The 14,880-nt window shown below is 37.1% G+C and overlaps 2 protein-coding genes across 2 annotated transcripts; both read right to left on the reverse strand.

The window, feature by feature from the left end:
- Positions 1 to 1,007: 1,007 nt before the first annotated feature.
- CI51 (51 kDa subunit of complex I) lies at positions 1,008 to 4,392 on the reverse strand. Its single transcript, XM_021953924.2, has 3 exons — positions 4,234 to 4,392; positions 1,916 to 3,386; positions 1,008 to 1,266 (listed from the first exon to the last, which is right to left on the reverse strand). Exons 1-2 carry the CDS (start codon positions 4,234 to 4,236, stop codon positions 1,929 to 1,931), a joined length of 1,461 nt encoding a protein of 486 aa, XP_021809616.1. The 5' UTR covers positions 4,237 to 4,392; the 3' UTR covers positions 1,008 to 1,266; positions 1,916 to 1,928.
- A 5,473-nt stretch (positions 4,393 to 9,865) lies between these two features.
- LOC148297769 (uncharacterized) lies at positions 9,866 to 11,878 on the reverse strand. Its single transcript, XM_088248188.1, has 3 exons — positions 11,227 to 11,878; positions 10,163 to 11,001; positions 9,866 to 9,916 (listed from the first exon to the last, which is right to left on the reverse strand). The coding sequence occupies exons 1-3, from the start codon at positions 11,825 to 11,827 to the stop codon at positions 9,866 to 9,868; spliced, it is 1,491 nt and encodes a 496-aa protein (XP_088104314.1). The 5' UTR covers positions 11,828 to 11,878.
- Positions 11,879 to 14,880: the final 3,002 nt, after the last annotated feature.

The following is a 14,880-nucleotide window of genomic DNA, read 5'->3' on the forward strand; positions in this document are numbered from 1 at the left end:
AAGGAAGAAGAGGATGATACATGATAACCGCGTTTTGCGGGAAGCAAACTGTCTCCCTCGCCTAATAGATCTGGGCCCTTTCTTTTGCCCGCTAACTGGTTGAATCATTGTATTGGGCTCTGCATCTTCTTTGGACCCTTAATTTCTTGGCCTGTTAAACAAAAAGTTGGTGGGGTCTCACTTCATTTTCGGCTAAACTTCGCCGATTCGATGTCAATCGAACTTAATACCTAATCTTCGGTTGTACCACAAAGTTAACAAGTTCTTAGAAAACCTTCGATCATAACTTTTCTTTTGATTCGAGATCTGTTGATCTTTGATTGTAACACAAGGCTAACAAGTTAGAATGGGGCACGAGTCACTAGTTTCATTTTAATTTGTACATATTTCTTGGCGTCGTTGTTCCTTTTTATAACTCACGTTTTTATTTATTTATTTATAATTGAATGAGTTGTTTTCAACTATGGCATATAGTCGGGACTCGGGAGGTTGAAGCATCAATGTCAAGTTTTTTTTCTCTCTTAATCAAACGGTAGGAAAACATCCATTTCAACATGATTAAAATGGTAGTTGGTATATAGATACCAGGGGTTGATAATGGAGAATTTGGATGCTTAAGATATCAACTACCGTGAATTCTTGAATGTTTTTCTTTATTTTTTCTGTCAAGAAATTCTTGAATGCTTTTGACTAATGGGTTTTGACGCATGAAACGTTGCTGGGGATCATGACAACCTTAGAGTTCGGGCTTAGTCCTTAGCCCAATCTTCTCGATTCAACAACTAGAAATGTACCGGTGATAATTAGTAATTACACAGTTTACACCCTTTAGCTTATTGCGTCTGTGTATGTATCTGTATTTTAGGTCAATCATCTCAAGCAGTAGAAGAAAAACGTGCATGTATCTGTATTTTAGGTCAATCATCTCAAGCTGCAGAAGAAAAACGTTGACAATCCCATCTATAAACTACCCTAAGTACTTTATTAATCTCATTACATAAAACAGGGAAAGAAAAACAAAATTTATTAACAAAATTCCAACTGTGTAAGGAAAACATGATCTGGAAACACAACATAAATATCCTGCCCAGACACTTCCACAATGAATCAGTGTTTCTCTGGGACAGTGAGGTCAAAGAGTTGATACAGCTTAAAAACAAACACTAGCAGCTGGACCACCAGCTGCCGCCTGAGTAACCTATCTTCCCGAAATCTGGGGTACGTACTTTATTTTATTCCATGATTTCCACCAATACAAGCTTTAACCTACAAAGCAGAAAAATCCTTTATTATACCAAGTGATAAATGCTTTAGCCCATAGAAAAATATCAAAGGGTGTGCCAACAGCAACCTAGTGATCTCATGTATCAAAGAAGAAAACATTTACCCTCCACATACACTGAAAAGGTCTGTCAATGACATCTAAATCTACTCAGGACAATGACGGATGCATCAACTCCACTAGACATAGAAGCAGCAATGCTAGTTAATCTTCTACTTATCTTGCTGAGTGTTCTTAACTTGATCATATTAACGTCAAAATTGCCAGTTGAGATCTCCGCAATTCACTATCTTAGTTAGAAGGTAGTACATAGGTTTTCTCACAAGTAATATATCCAGTCAACCATTGAACGAAGGAAAGAAAAGACTACAGTGTAGCAACTTTATTGCTCAACATGAACATATAAGACATCCTTCTAATGTTTTACTTCTTTCCTTAAATCCAAGAGAACCCACATATGTATATAGGTTCAGAAAACCAGACCAGGCCACCTGATGGGTGGTCTTACAACAAAATAACAAATATATTCCAAAGTACACCAAGTTGAAGTTATTTGTATAGCTTTTCTCCTTAAGTTTCTTACTTTTAGAAATTGAATGAAGAAATGAATGCAGAATAGATACAAGAAGCAACCTGAGAGAAGCACTCAAGCGGCTGCTTCCAGCAATTCCCGCTCTGCACGCTCCCTGATCCTCCTCTCAAGCTCTGGCCTGAAATGCCTTATTAGACCTTGCACAGGCCAGGCAGCAGCATCCCCCAAAGCACAGATTGTGTGCCCCTCAATCTGCTTGGTCACCTCCTGAAGCATGTCAATCTCTTCCAACTTTGCATTCCCGACTTTCATTCTTTCCATGATCATCCAAAGCCATCCTGTCCCTTCCCTACATGGTGTGCACTGCCCACAACTCTCATGCTTGTAGAAGTAAGAAAGCCTCGCGATTGCATCCACAATGTCAGTTGATTTATCCATCACAATAACAGCTGCAGTCCCCAATCCTGACTGGACAGCCTTAAGGGCATCAAAATCCATCAATACATCATTACATATATCCTTGGTAAGTAGTGGAACAGATGAACCACCTGGAATTACTGCAAGCAAGTTGTCCCATCCACCCCTCACACCTCCACAGTGCCTCTCTAATAACTCTTTCAAGGGTATGCTCATCTCCTCTTCAACTGTGCAAGGCTTGTTGACATGTCCTGAAATACAAAACAATTTTGTCCCCGCATTGTTCTTTCTCCCAAAACTGGCAAACCACTCTGGTCCACGCCTTAAAATGGTGGGAGAAACAGCCACCGTTTCCACATTTGTAACAGTGGTGGGGCAGCCATATAACCCTGCATTAGCAGGGAAAGGAGGCTTCAATCGTGGCTTCCCCTGTTTCCCTTCAAGGCTTTCCAGAAGCGCTGTTTCTTCACCACAAATATAAGCACCAGCACCAAAGTGGATATGAACATCAAAATCATAACCAGATCCACATGCATTTTTGCCCAGCAACCCAGCTTCATAGGCTTCTTTTCTGGCCTTTTCGAGGTTGATCCGTTCATTCACATATTCACCTCTTATGTAGATGTAAGCAGCACTGGCCCTCATCCCAACACCAGCAATCAGGCAACCCTCTAAAAGTTTGTGTGGATCATGGCGCATAATTTCCCTGTCCTTACAGGTTCCAGGTTCACTTTCATCAGCATTGACAACAAGATAGGAAGGACGTCCATCAGATACTTTTGGCATAAAAGACCATTTGAGGCCAGATGGAAAACCAGCACCACCACGTCCACGGAGGCCAGACTTCTTCATTTCATTGACAATCCAATCAGCACCTTTAATAACTATATCTTTGGTTCTGTGCCAGTCACCTCGCTTCATGGCACCTTTGAGAAATGGGTCATGCAACCCATATAAGTTGGTAAAAATTCGGTCTTCATCTTTCAAACCACCAAAATGGGTTTTCTCTGGAGGTGGGGGAGGTGGTGGAGGTTGAGGAGTAGTAGCAGTTGTTGCACCCTGAGTGCTGAATGATCTCAACCCTAGGCCCCACTTCTCACCATGATGACGAGCTAAAGCTGCTCTTGGCAGAGAAAGAATACCCTTGATGGGTGCCTATGAATTAACAAGAAAGAAGACAGATCAGTTAATTTCCCCATAGTGAACTGTGCCTCTAACAAGTATTCTTCAGAGTTAACAATCAAAATAAAACTACAGTTGACATGAAACAACTTCCAAAAAACATGGATGAAAAAATCCAACATCAAATTACAGCACAGCAACCATAATGAAACATTAATGTTATGATAAAGTGTGGCCTACGCGCAACATTTATTTTCTCATAGATTCTTTATTTAATGAAGATGGCAATACAAGCACACGCACTAGAAGATTGAAATGTTTCTACACCAAACTTCATGCGTTTGACCTGGGAGATAGTTTCACACAAAACTCACCCAAGACAAAAATTGGATTAATCCAAGAAGTCTAAGGTGATTCCCTAATCACCACTATATTTCAAAGCAGCTTTAAGACAAAAAGAAAATGGTGATAATGGGGGTGATAAAGATGTCGACTGAAAGACTCGTAACCAATTTGGAACCTGAAGTCAAAATCTTTCTTCAGTCAAGCCTAATTAAAAGATGGGCTTAGCTAAGGAGAGCTCCAACAGGTATTAAATACCTTTAAAACCCGTTCATAATTAAAATTTCTCGCCCTTTCGAGCTACTTTGCTCAATTTTCCCAGTTACCAATCAGATAGCAAATCAAGGAAAAGAAGAAAAAGCCACAGCAGATCTACTAAAGAACACATTTCAGAATTAAATAATATACAAAACAAATATGGATTGATAGAAACATGGAAATGGGCTTGAATCAGAGTGAAACCTAGGGCAGTGAATGTTAAGCATCAAAAATAAAATTCAACAAAAGATGTGGGCGGATAGAGAAATTGATTGCTTACCATGGCAAGAACTGCGGCAGATGAACCTCGATGCGTCGCCGAATCAGGCAATCAACGAGAACGAGACTGAGAGAGAGGAGAGAGAATGCTCAGGTGGGAAATGGAGAGAGCTCCAGTTCACGAACCTTGATATGCAAAATGGACCATCCGAATAAAATGGTCAAAACGATTTAATGACGTCGGCGATGAACGGCTGAGATTGAGTGAGCGTTTGTGATGAGCTTATATTACACTTAGAGATGCTCCGCTGTTTCAGTTGTGTCCACCGATAAACGGTCATGATTAGGACCTACTTCTCTACGTCCTCTTTATCATGAAATTTTGGGTTGGGTTTTCAATTTTAAAGAAATTAGGGCTCGTTTGGTACACAGAATTGGCTTGAACTGGCTTTGACTAAATTTAGTACCATATATTTGTTTTATCTAATCCTAGTCTTAGATGGGATTGCTAATACTGGGCCCACCAAAAACACCTCCTTAGGAGGGGACTACTAATCCCATGTGGAAAGGGAGGATTAGCTAGTCTCAATGCTCACCAATGTATTAAATGCATATATTATATTGTAAAATTAATAACATATATTATTATTATTAAACTTACTTAAACATATACTATAATGTACATATATACACATAAATATATCATATATGTATATATGTATATATATACAGATACATATATACATATATAATATATATAATATACATATACATATATACATGTATATTATTATTATAATATACCCATATACACATATACATATTAATATTATAATAATAGCATACGTGTATATATGTAATATATATATTATATATTATATATTATATATTATAATATATATATATATATATATATATATATATATATATATATATAATAAACCTATATGTATGTATTATACCCATGTATATATTATAATATACATATATACACCTATATATACATATATATGTATTTTATAATATATATATACATGTATATACATGTATGTGTATATATATATACATGTATATACATATAACGTCCGGATGTCCGCACGTTATTATAGTGCGGATCTTACTGTAAACAGGCAGGAAAACAAAGAGGGGTAGTACAAAATACATGGCGTCCGCACGATAATAACATCTGGATGTCCGCATAAGAGAATTTCTGTATATATATACACACACATATGTTTATATTATTTATAATATACATATATACATGTATATACACATACATGTCACATATATTATAAAATACATATGTACACATACATAATACATGTATTTATACATATATACATATACATATATAGTTTTGAAAATAAAAATAAAAATCTAGTCCTAGTCCAAGCGTACACCAAACGCAAGATAAGTGTTATCCAACTTAGACCAAGCCAAGCCAAGCCAAGATAGTCCCTAAGCATAGTCCATGCCAAGACAGTCCTGTGTACCAAACGAGCCCTTATGGGCTTAGTTATTGGCCTTGAGTATCTTGGGCCAATAGAGAGATATAGAAGTTGAGCCTATTGGCGGTTCCAAAATTCGAAAGTTGGGTAGGCAAAATTTACATACTAAACTCGATCGTTTGAGTGAATTTTTTTATTTCTTCCGTAGATGTTTTGACAACAGTCCAATATCATATTGGAATTGTGAAGAAAAAAATATTAGCCTTGAACTGAGTGATAAAGCCTGAGCATTAGTTGTTGCATGTCAGCTTCATTCTCTCTCTCTCTTTCTCATGCATATGCCTCTAGGGTCTTGGGTTTAATTGACATGGTAAAAGAAATTACACACACACACAAAAAATGTAATGCATAAGTCAAATTTGGAGTGGGAGCATCTCAGCCTGTTTAGTGGTTTGGCACGAGCACGGCCCAAGCCCATATGGGCTAGGGTCGTGGGCTCGAGGCCGGAATAGGTGATTTTCATGAATGAACGGGCTTGTTTATTAAATACAACGACTCTAAATAGCCCGGCTCGTCATGTCTTGTTTGACACATATATTCCATACTAGCATTATTTTGCCCAAGACTCCCCTAAACAAAGCCTTCATTTTGATGACATATAGTTTGGTAAGGTGGTGGTGAAGCAAGCAGTAACGACACTCCACTTCTCTTGTAGTAAGAGCCGAATGGCAACGAGAAGTACCAGAAGGGAGTTGTACGACACACTCATAACTAGCCACCAACAATGGACCAAGAATCCTCTAAGGATAAACCAATAAGATATCCACACGAACAACATACCTCCCTAGGTGAGGAAATGAATGGCATGTGAAAACTAACAATGAGGACCCTCCCCAAAACAGCAGCACCATGCAAAATGTTGCAATCAAAGAGAAGCAGTTAATGGTTAGGTCACACCAGTATAGCCAGTGTGGGCATGCATAATCGACTAGCAGCTCGGCGGGTGGCTTGATATGTTCAAGCGTTCGCGGCAAGGTTGAATAAAGTTTTGACTTCTTTTTTCAACAAATAATAAATCTTGTTTGTATATACATAATTATAAATATAAAAAGACATTTTAAATGAAGTGGTTAAAAAGATGCAATACATAAGTCAAATTTGGTGTGGGCCTATCTTGGCCCATTTAGTGGCCCAGCAAGCGCATGACACGAACCCATATGGGTTAGGACCGTGGGCTCCGACCGAAATTGGTGATTTTATTAAATGGACGGCCCAACAAGACCCCTTTATTAAATGGACCGACTCTAAAGGGACTAGCCCGGTACAGCATGACCCATTTGATACCTCTACTCCATACCAACATTATTTTGCCGAGAGTCCCCTTCACAAAGCCTTCATTTTTTACAACATGTAGCTTGGTAAGGTGGTGATGGAGCAAGCATTAACGGCCCTCCAGTTCTCTGGTAATAAGAGCCGAAAGGCAACGAGAAGTACCATAAGGGAGTTGTACGACATAGCCATAACTTGCCACCAATAATGGACCAAGAATCCTTTGAGGATAAAGTAGTAAGATATCCACACAAACAACATACCTCACGAGGTGAAAATATATGAACGGCAAGTGAAAACCGATGATGGGCCCCCAAAACAGCAACACCATGCCAAACGTTGCAATCAAATAAAGTAGTAAATGGTGGGGACACACTGGCATAGCCCATGTGGGCATGCACAGTCAACTAGCGACTTGCTGAGTGGCTAGATATAAGTTCCCGCGTTCGTGGCGAGGTTGAATAAAGTTATTGGCCTCTTTTTTCAACAAATAATAAATCTTGTTTGTATATACATAATTGTAAAAAAGAGTTCAATGACATGGTAAAAGAAATTACAAAAAAAATAATAATAGTAATGCAATCCATTAGTCAAATTTGGAACGGGCGTATCTCAGCTCGTTTAGTGGTTTGGCATGAGCATGTCACAAGCCCATACATGTCACAAGCCCGTATGGGCTTGGGTCATGGGCTCGGGCCAAAATTGTTGATTTTCAAGAATGAACAACCCTCGCATGACCTGTTTTTTAAATGTCACAACTTTAAATGGCCCGGCCTGGCCCGTCACAGCTTATTTGACACCTCTATTCCATACTAGCAATATTTTGCCCAAGACTCCCATAAACAAAGCCTTCACTTTTGACAACATGTAGTTTGGTAAGGTCGTGGTGAAGCAAGCAATAGCGACACTCCACTTCTCTGGTAGTAAGAGCCAAAGGGCAACGAGAAGTACTAAAAGGTAGTTGTACGACACAACCATAACTAGCCACCAATAATGGACCAAGAATCCTCTAAGGATAAACCAATAAGATATCCACAAGAACAACATACCTCCCTAGGTGAGGAGTATGAATTGTCACATCCCGGATCGCTCCGCCGTAGCACGATATTGTTCGCTTTGGCCCCCCCTCTCTGCCCTCACGGTTTTGTTTCTAGAAATTCATGAGCAACTTCCCAGTGGGTCACCCATCCTGGGATTGCTCTATCCCAAACTCGCTTAACTTCGAAGTTCCCATGAATCCGAAGCTAGTGAGCTTCCAAAAGGCCTCGTGCTAGATGGAGGTGGGCATGTACATATAAGGCATATCACCGCATCTCCGTTGGTCGATGTGGGATGTTACATGAATGGCATGTGAAATTTGACAACGAGGAGCCCTCCCCAAAACAGCATCACCATGCCAAATGTTGAAATCAAAGATAATCAATAAATGGCGGGGTCACACCAGTATAGCCAGTGTGGGCATGCATAGTCGACTAGTGGCTCGGTGTGTGGCTGGATATAAGTTCGAGCGTTCGCGGCGAGGTTGCATAAAATTATTGGCCTCATGTTTCAACAAATAATAAATCTTGTTTGTATATACATAATTATAAAAAAGATTTAGATGAAGTGCAAGGGCGGAACTAGGGATTTTTTTTTTTGGTGTGCTAGCTAAAACTTTTAGCTTAAAATCTAATTATTTTTTATATGTAAAAAAAAAAACAAAAAGAAGGAAGCAAGCAATCAAAAGTGTAGCTTACATGTTTATGATCTACACTTGGATGCCATTCATTGGTTTAAAATAATTGAAAAAAAAAATTAGAAAAGCCTTTAAAAAGCACATTTGGTGGGCCATATAGGGTTTTTTTTTTCTTCAAAAACTCACGAAAAGGAAGCAATTTTGCTGTTGGCCAATATGGATATAGGTTTTTCCTTCAAAAGCTACTGGGCTATAGCCCACCTTAGTCATTGATGTGGTTCCGCCAGTGATGAAGTGGTAAAAAGAAATTGCAAAAAAAAAAATGCAATACATAAGTCAAATTTGGAGCAGGCCCATCTCGACCTATTAGTGGCTCGATATGAGCGCAGGCCGAGTCTATAGAGGCTAGGGTCGTGGGCTCATGCCAGGATTGGTGATTTTCATGAATGGACGATCCTGGCACAACCCATTTACTAAATGCGCCAAGTCTAAACAAGTCGGACACCTCTATTCCATAACAACATTATTTTGCCCAAGACTCCCATAAACAAAGCCTTCATTTTTTACGACATGTAGTTTGGTAAGGTAGTTGTGGGAGCAAAATAATTTGCTACTAATCTGCCACGTCACTGGATTGGATTTAGGCATAACCCAATGTGGGTTTGGATGTGCATTGGCCCAATGCGGGTTCGCATACGCATAAGCCCAATGTGAGTTCGGATGTGCACCACCCAACACGCGTTCGGATATGAACCACTCAATGTGGGTTCACAAGTGCACTACCCCATATTAACTAAAGCACAAGTGGCCGGGCGCAGGTTCGTTGGTATATTCAAACACTCGCACTCCCCAATCCGCATGAATCGGGGGACAACATGAACATGGTTGGGGGTTCATCACGCACAACTTTCTTTAACCGGAAGTGGCGAACAGGGCCGCCCCTGACATTTTGGTGGCCCATGGCCAAAAATTAAATGAGGCCCTTAGTATATATGTTTTATTTTTAATTTGCTCATTCCTTTTTCTTTTTATGGCAAAGCCCCATAAAACAACTAAGCCTGCTTAAATAGAATAATTTCATTCAACTAACAAAAAAAATAAAAAAATAACCAAAAGTACATGATCCATAAACAACAAAAATCATATTACATATTTAGTTTCAAAGAGCTTCTAAAATTTCAACAAAACAAAACAAAAGATCTCAAGTGGGTTAATGGCTCTTCAATAGGGCTTAGTTCTCAAGTGGCACAATTGTACACAAAAAGTTGCTTTGACTTCCACTCCATCATCTACAAATCAAAAAACAAAAGCAGTAACATTAAAAATACAAACAATCACTTAAAAATTCTTGATCTTCTAGCATTTTGAGAAGCAAAATCATCAATAACCTCTTCAAAATCAATATTTTCCAACATATTCTTTTCAATACATAAGATTGCCAATCCATTTAACCTTTCTTGTGACATAGTTGATCGCAAATAAGATTTTATTAATTTTAATTTTGAAAAACTTCTTTCTGCATATGCCACAGTTACTGGCAGAGTCAATATAATTATGTAAGCAATTGAGACATTTGGAAAACAATCCACAACTTTTACGAACTCAAGAACTTCAATGGTTGTCTTTGTCTCTTTCGGTAAATAAATTTGTAACACTTCCAATTCAGAAAACAAATCATCAACATTAATATCAGATTCATTATCATGTGTTAAAGCAGCTTCAAGATTTCTACAACATTCACGCAATCTAATATAATTCATTTGAAATAAATTCTTAGGATCAAACAAAGAACCAAAAATGCCTTCAAATATTTCTAATTGTTCAAATCTACTCCTCAAAGAAGAAATTGCAGTATCAACTACAACAAGAAAATAATTAACCCTAAAAGATTCTTCAGCAGATTGAAATGTCTCTTTATGGTCATTTTCATCAAATTGTTTTTTTCTTCGACTTTGACGTTTTTCAGAAAATACAAGGTCAATTTCCATCTTTGATGCAATCTCTTTAGCAGAAAGTAGGGCCAATGTGAACCCATTTTCCCTATAGTCTACAAAATAAGAGACCAGCCCCTTCAAATGTTTTATTGCAACATCAATTTGCATATCTCCATATTGCAATTTTTGGCTAACCAAGTCAATTTTTTTCAAAATGTTATGCCATATACTCATGCCCAACAAAAATTCAAAATTTTCAAGTTCATGTGTAGCTAAAGATTCAGCTTCACTCTTTGTTTTTGCATCTTCACTAACCCTAGACAATTCAAATAGAGCTTCTCTTATATCATCAGTTTGGGTTATTATGGCTTTAACACTATTAATATGACTTTCCCATCTTGTTGTTGACAATGGTTTAAGAGTTAATCCATGGACATGATCTTGAAAAAATTTCCAACTCTTTGTAGAACTAGCAAATAGAGTATACATGCGTTGCACAACACCAAAAAATGACACAGCTTTAACACAAGAGTTTGCCATATCACAAACTGTTAAATTAAGAGAATGACAAGCACATGGCATATAAAATGCCCTAGGATTTATTTTTAGAAACCTTGTTTGCACACCCTTGTTTTTCCCCTTCATGTTAGCTCCATTATCATAACCTTGGCCCCTTACATTATTAATATCAAGTTCAAGACACTTTAATACAACTTGCAACTCATTAAAAAGCCCACATCCATATGTATCATCCACTTTCAAGAACTCTAAAAAATACTCTTCTACCTTTATGGGAGCATTTGACACATCTACACATCGAATTATTAAAGTCATTTGCTCTTGGTTACTTACATCCAGAGTACAATCAAGTATTACAGAAAAATATTTTGCCTCTTGAATTTTTTCAATTATAGCACTTCTAACCTTGAAGCCTAACATACCAATAAACTCATTTTGAATTTTATGACTAAGATAGTGATGATGAATCTCATTATTTTGAATACGTCTAAAATGCTCTTGCAATACCAAATCAAATTCCGCAATTAATTCAAGCAGCCCCAAAAAGTTACCATTGTTATCTTGGTAAATTTTCTCATTCTCTCCACGAAAAGCTAAATTTCTTTTAGCAAGACATCTCACAACAGAAATTTTTCTTACTAAAACCAATTTCCAATGTTCCTTCTCTTTTTTAATTTGCACTTGTAGCTCTTTACCAATTGTTTCATTCTTTTTCAATATAATTTGCATGTCAATCCAAGTTCTCATGTTATTGATATGCTCACTACTAGTTTCATGTTATTTAAGCCTCTCACTTAAACGTTTCCAGTCATTAAGCCCTTCATTTGCCAACAAACTTCTAATTTTCACATATTTAAATAACTTACAACAAAAACAATATACTTTGTCCACATCTTTTGGGTACACTAGCCATTTTCTATCTTGACCCTCCCCATTTGATAACTTTCTTGTATAATAAGAATATGAAAAATGCCTAAAGAGCCCATCCACAGGAAACTTGAGATTACTTTCTCTTACAGGACCCTTTTCTATTAAAATATCCTTTGTTTTGTTATCAATGTTATCCCAAATTCTTGGATCATAGATATTCAAAGCATGAATTATTTGTTTTGTTTCATTTTCATTCTCAAATTGATCACCAACCACATTCAGTTCATTTGTATCATTCTCTCTCATTTCTTCTTGATTATTTTCATTCTCAATGAGGGCATCAACCTCTTCATTTTCTATCATTTCTTCTTCTTGACTAATTAGTTGTTGTGATTCATTAACTAATTCATTAGATGGATCTTCAATTGAAGAACTAGTTTTAAAAAACTTATCAGGAGCTCCTTTTTGAGTTTGAATCATTTTTTCTATTTTTCTCATTTTATTTCTTTTTTGACTTCCAGATTCATGTTTCCTAACCATTTTTTACTGCAACACTTAAATCTAGAAAGTGACAGACAACAAATGAACAAAATAAACACACCACACCAAACACAACCAGCAAAGCAACCAAACACAACCAGCAAAAGAAAAAAACTAAATTTAAGCAACAAATAAAAAGCAATACAACCTGGTTTATGCTTAAGTTGTATTAAACCGCTTCAATCTTGCAGAGCTTTCACTTCAATTCATCTATATTGCACATCTGCAATGATATAAAAAAAAATATGTATAAAGACATGTATAAAGAATTCAAATATGTATAATTGACGAACCTCATCCTAAAGAATTCAAATATGTAGAATTCAAATCCTAAAAACATACAATTCAATATATAAAATATATGTATAAAGATAATGGAAATAATTCAAATATGGGGTTATTATTGATGAACCTCATCCTCACTCAGATAATCTTTCAAAGTCTTCTCTACAGAAATCGTGTAGTGTAGAAGAAAGAAATCTACAAATCTTTCTTTGGATAGATCAATTCAAAGACAAAGATAAAAGAGGGATGAGAGAAAAACTGGAAATAATATATTGAAGAGAGCTTTTCTTTTGGGTCAAAGACAGACAATGATATTGAAGAGAAGAGAGCTTGGGAGAAGAGAAGGGAGAACAGAGCTTGGGAGATCAGAGCCTGGAGAAGGGTTTAATATATTGACAAAAAAAGAGAGAGGAGAAGACAGTGGGAAAGGGAAAGATCTTTTGGAAGCAGAAAAGTTTTTTATGGGAAAAGAGGAAGTGTGTTGGAAATAGGAAAGATTTCTTTGGAAGTTGGAAATAGGAATATGTGTTTTTTTTTTTTTTTTTTTTTTTTTTAAAGTTTGGGCTACTGTAATATTAAAAAAAAATTGGAGGCCCCAAAAATTGGAGGCCCATATCCGTCACCCTCGGCGCCCAGGCCTAAGGCCGGCCCTAGTGGTGAAAGCGGACAAAGGACATAGAAAGTGGAGCTTGCATCCCAAGGCTGTCATCATGTATAAAGGTGAAGTTTCACAACCAGATGAAGGTATGTGACTCTAAATTAACTCATGCATTTAGATACATACAAAAGCTGACTTGAGCGTCGGAGTATCTTTGGCAGGTACCCCATCCTTTCTCATTTGATTTCGAAGGAGTGTTGCTTGGAGATTTCACTTATCTTGCATTAAGAGTAAAGCCGAGAACATATGGAAGATATTCTTATTGTAAGAATTTCTGCTTCAACAGTTGGCGCCGTCTGTGGGAATCGTACAAAAAGTCACATTGAGGAGCAATGGACATTGTGTAATTGAAGGCTCACCCGTCCTATAATGGGGGCACAAGTTGACTCCCCCAAACATAGAAGAATTTCTAAACTTCCTTTTATGATTTCACAAATTGACATGCATGAATTTATGCCATAACATAAATAAAGGGATTGTACCATGTCCCTCACGGCTATGGAATAACACTCCCTATTTTACAAATTACGATTCCCTCACTTAACTCCAAAATTGGGTTTTCTTTTTACCCTCTTTTGTAATTTCGATTTTTCTTGTAAAGAGCATTAAATGTCTTCAATTTTCTATAACAAACTAAATGAACAAGGGGCATGGCTAAATCCCGCTTAAAAAGATATGAGAGTCTTTCCTTTTTAATTGCCTTGTAATATATTTCAGCTTTCTAATTCTTTGGTACTATCAATGTTGTTTGACTACAGTAGATATTAACAATCTTGGGAATTCTAGTTCTATTGTCTTGCCTAAGATCTCAAGTGAAAGATTTATAGTGTTTTCTTTAATTTTCATTCGATTTACGACATGCAAAAGTTTATATCATCTACACTTCCTAAGATATTTGAATTGTCTATTCGATTAAGTATTAGTCTTTGACTCAAATTGCCCCTCCTTATTAATTCTTCTAAATGCCGCATAGGTTGATTTTCATGTAATGAGGCTATTGCTATTGGCCATCTCACTAATGCACTTTAAATTCATAATGAGTATTTGCAATATCACGTCAACATAGGTTCAAAGCTTAGCAAGGAAACTCACTCCAGTAGTCTTGAATGATCAAATGGAATAGCCACTACCCATGACAAACTCAAGGCCTCTCTCAGAGCAAGATAAGAAATCTTAATTATTTTATACATATTGGCCATAAGTGGGATCCTCGGTCGATCCCCATCAATCGGATCCTCTGTACATTCCAAACAATTGGATTCTTTGTCGATCCCATTCAATTGGATCCTTAGTCGATCCCAATCAGTTGTATCCTTGTCGATCCCAACGTAAATTGGGGTTGCTTCTAAATTCTACAAGCTATCTTGGTTTCATACTCACTGACTAGCAAATGTCTTTGTTGTCTTGTTTTGACACCTCATGAAATTTCACATGAAACAAACTCTCA

This window comes from Prunus avium, chromosome 1 (genome assembly GCF_965620075.1).
Source record: "Prunus avium chromosome 1, drPruAviu1.hap1.1, whole genome shotgun sequence".
Classification (NCBI taxonomy): domain Eukaryota; kingdom Viridiplantae; phylum Streptophyta; class Magnoliopsida; order Rosales; family Rosaceae; genus Prunus; species Prunus avium.

What these genes read in the sequence shown, in the direction of transcription:
- LOC148297769 (XM_088248188.1), bottom strand. Translation starts at nt 11,827, where the DNA reads ATGAGAACTTGGATTGACATGCAAATTATATTGAAAAAGAATGAAACA. An exon ending in TAATAATGTAAGGGGCCAAG is followed by an intron (nt 11,002 to 11,226) that starts GTTATGATAATG and finishes AATTTTTTCAAG; the next exon opens with ATCATGTCCATGGATTAACT. An exon ending in TAATTATATTGACTCTGCCA is followed by an intron (nt 9,917 to 10,162) that starts GTAACTGTGGCA and finishes TTTGATTTGTAG; the next exon opens with ATGATGGAGTGGAAGTCAAA.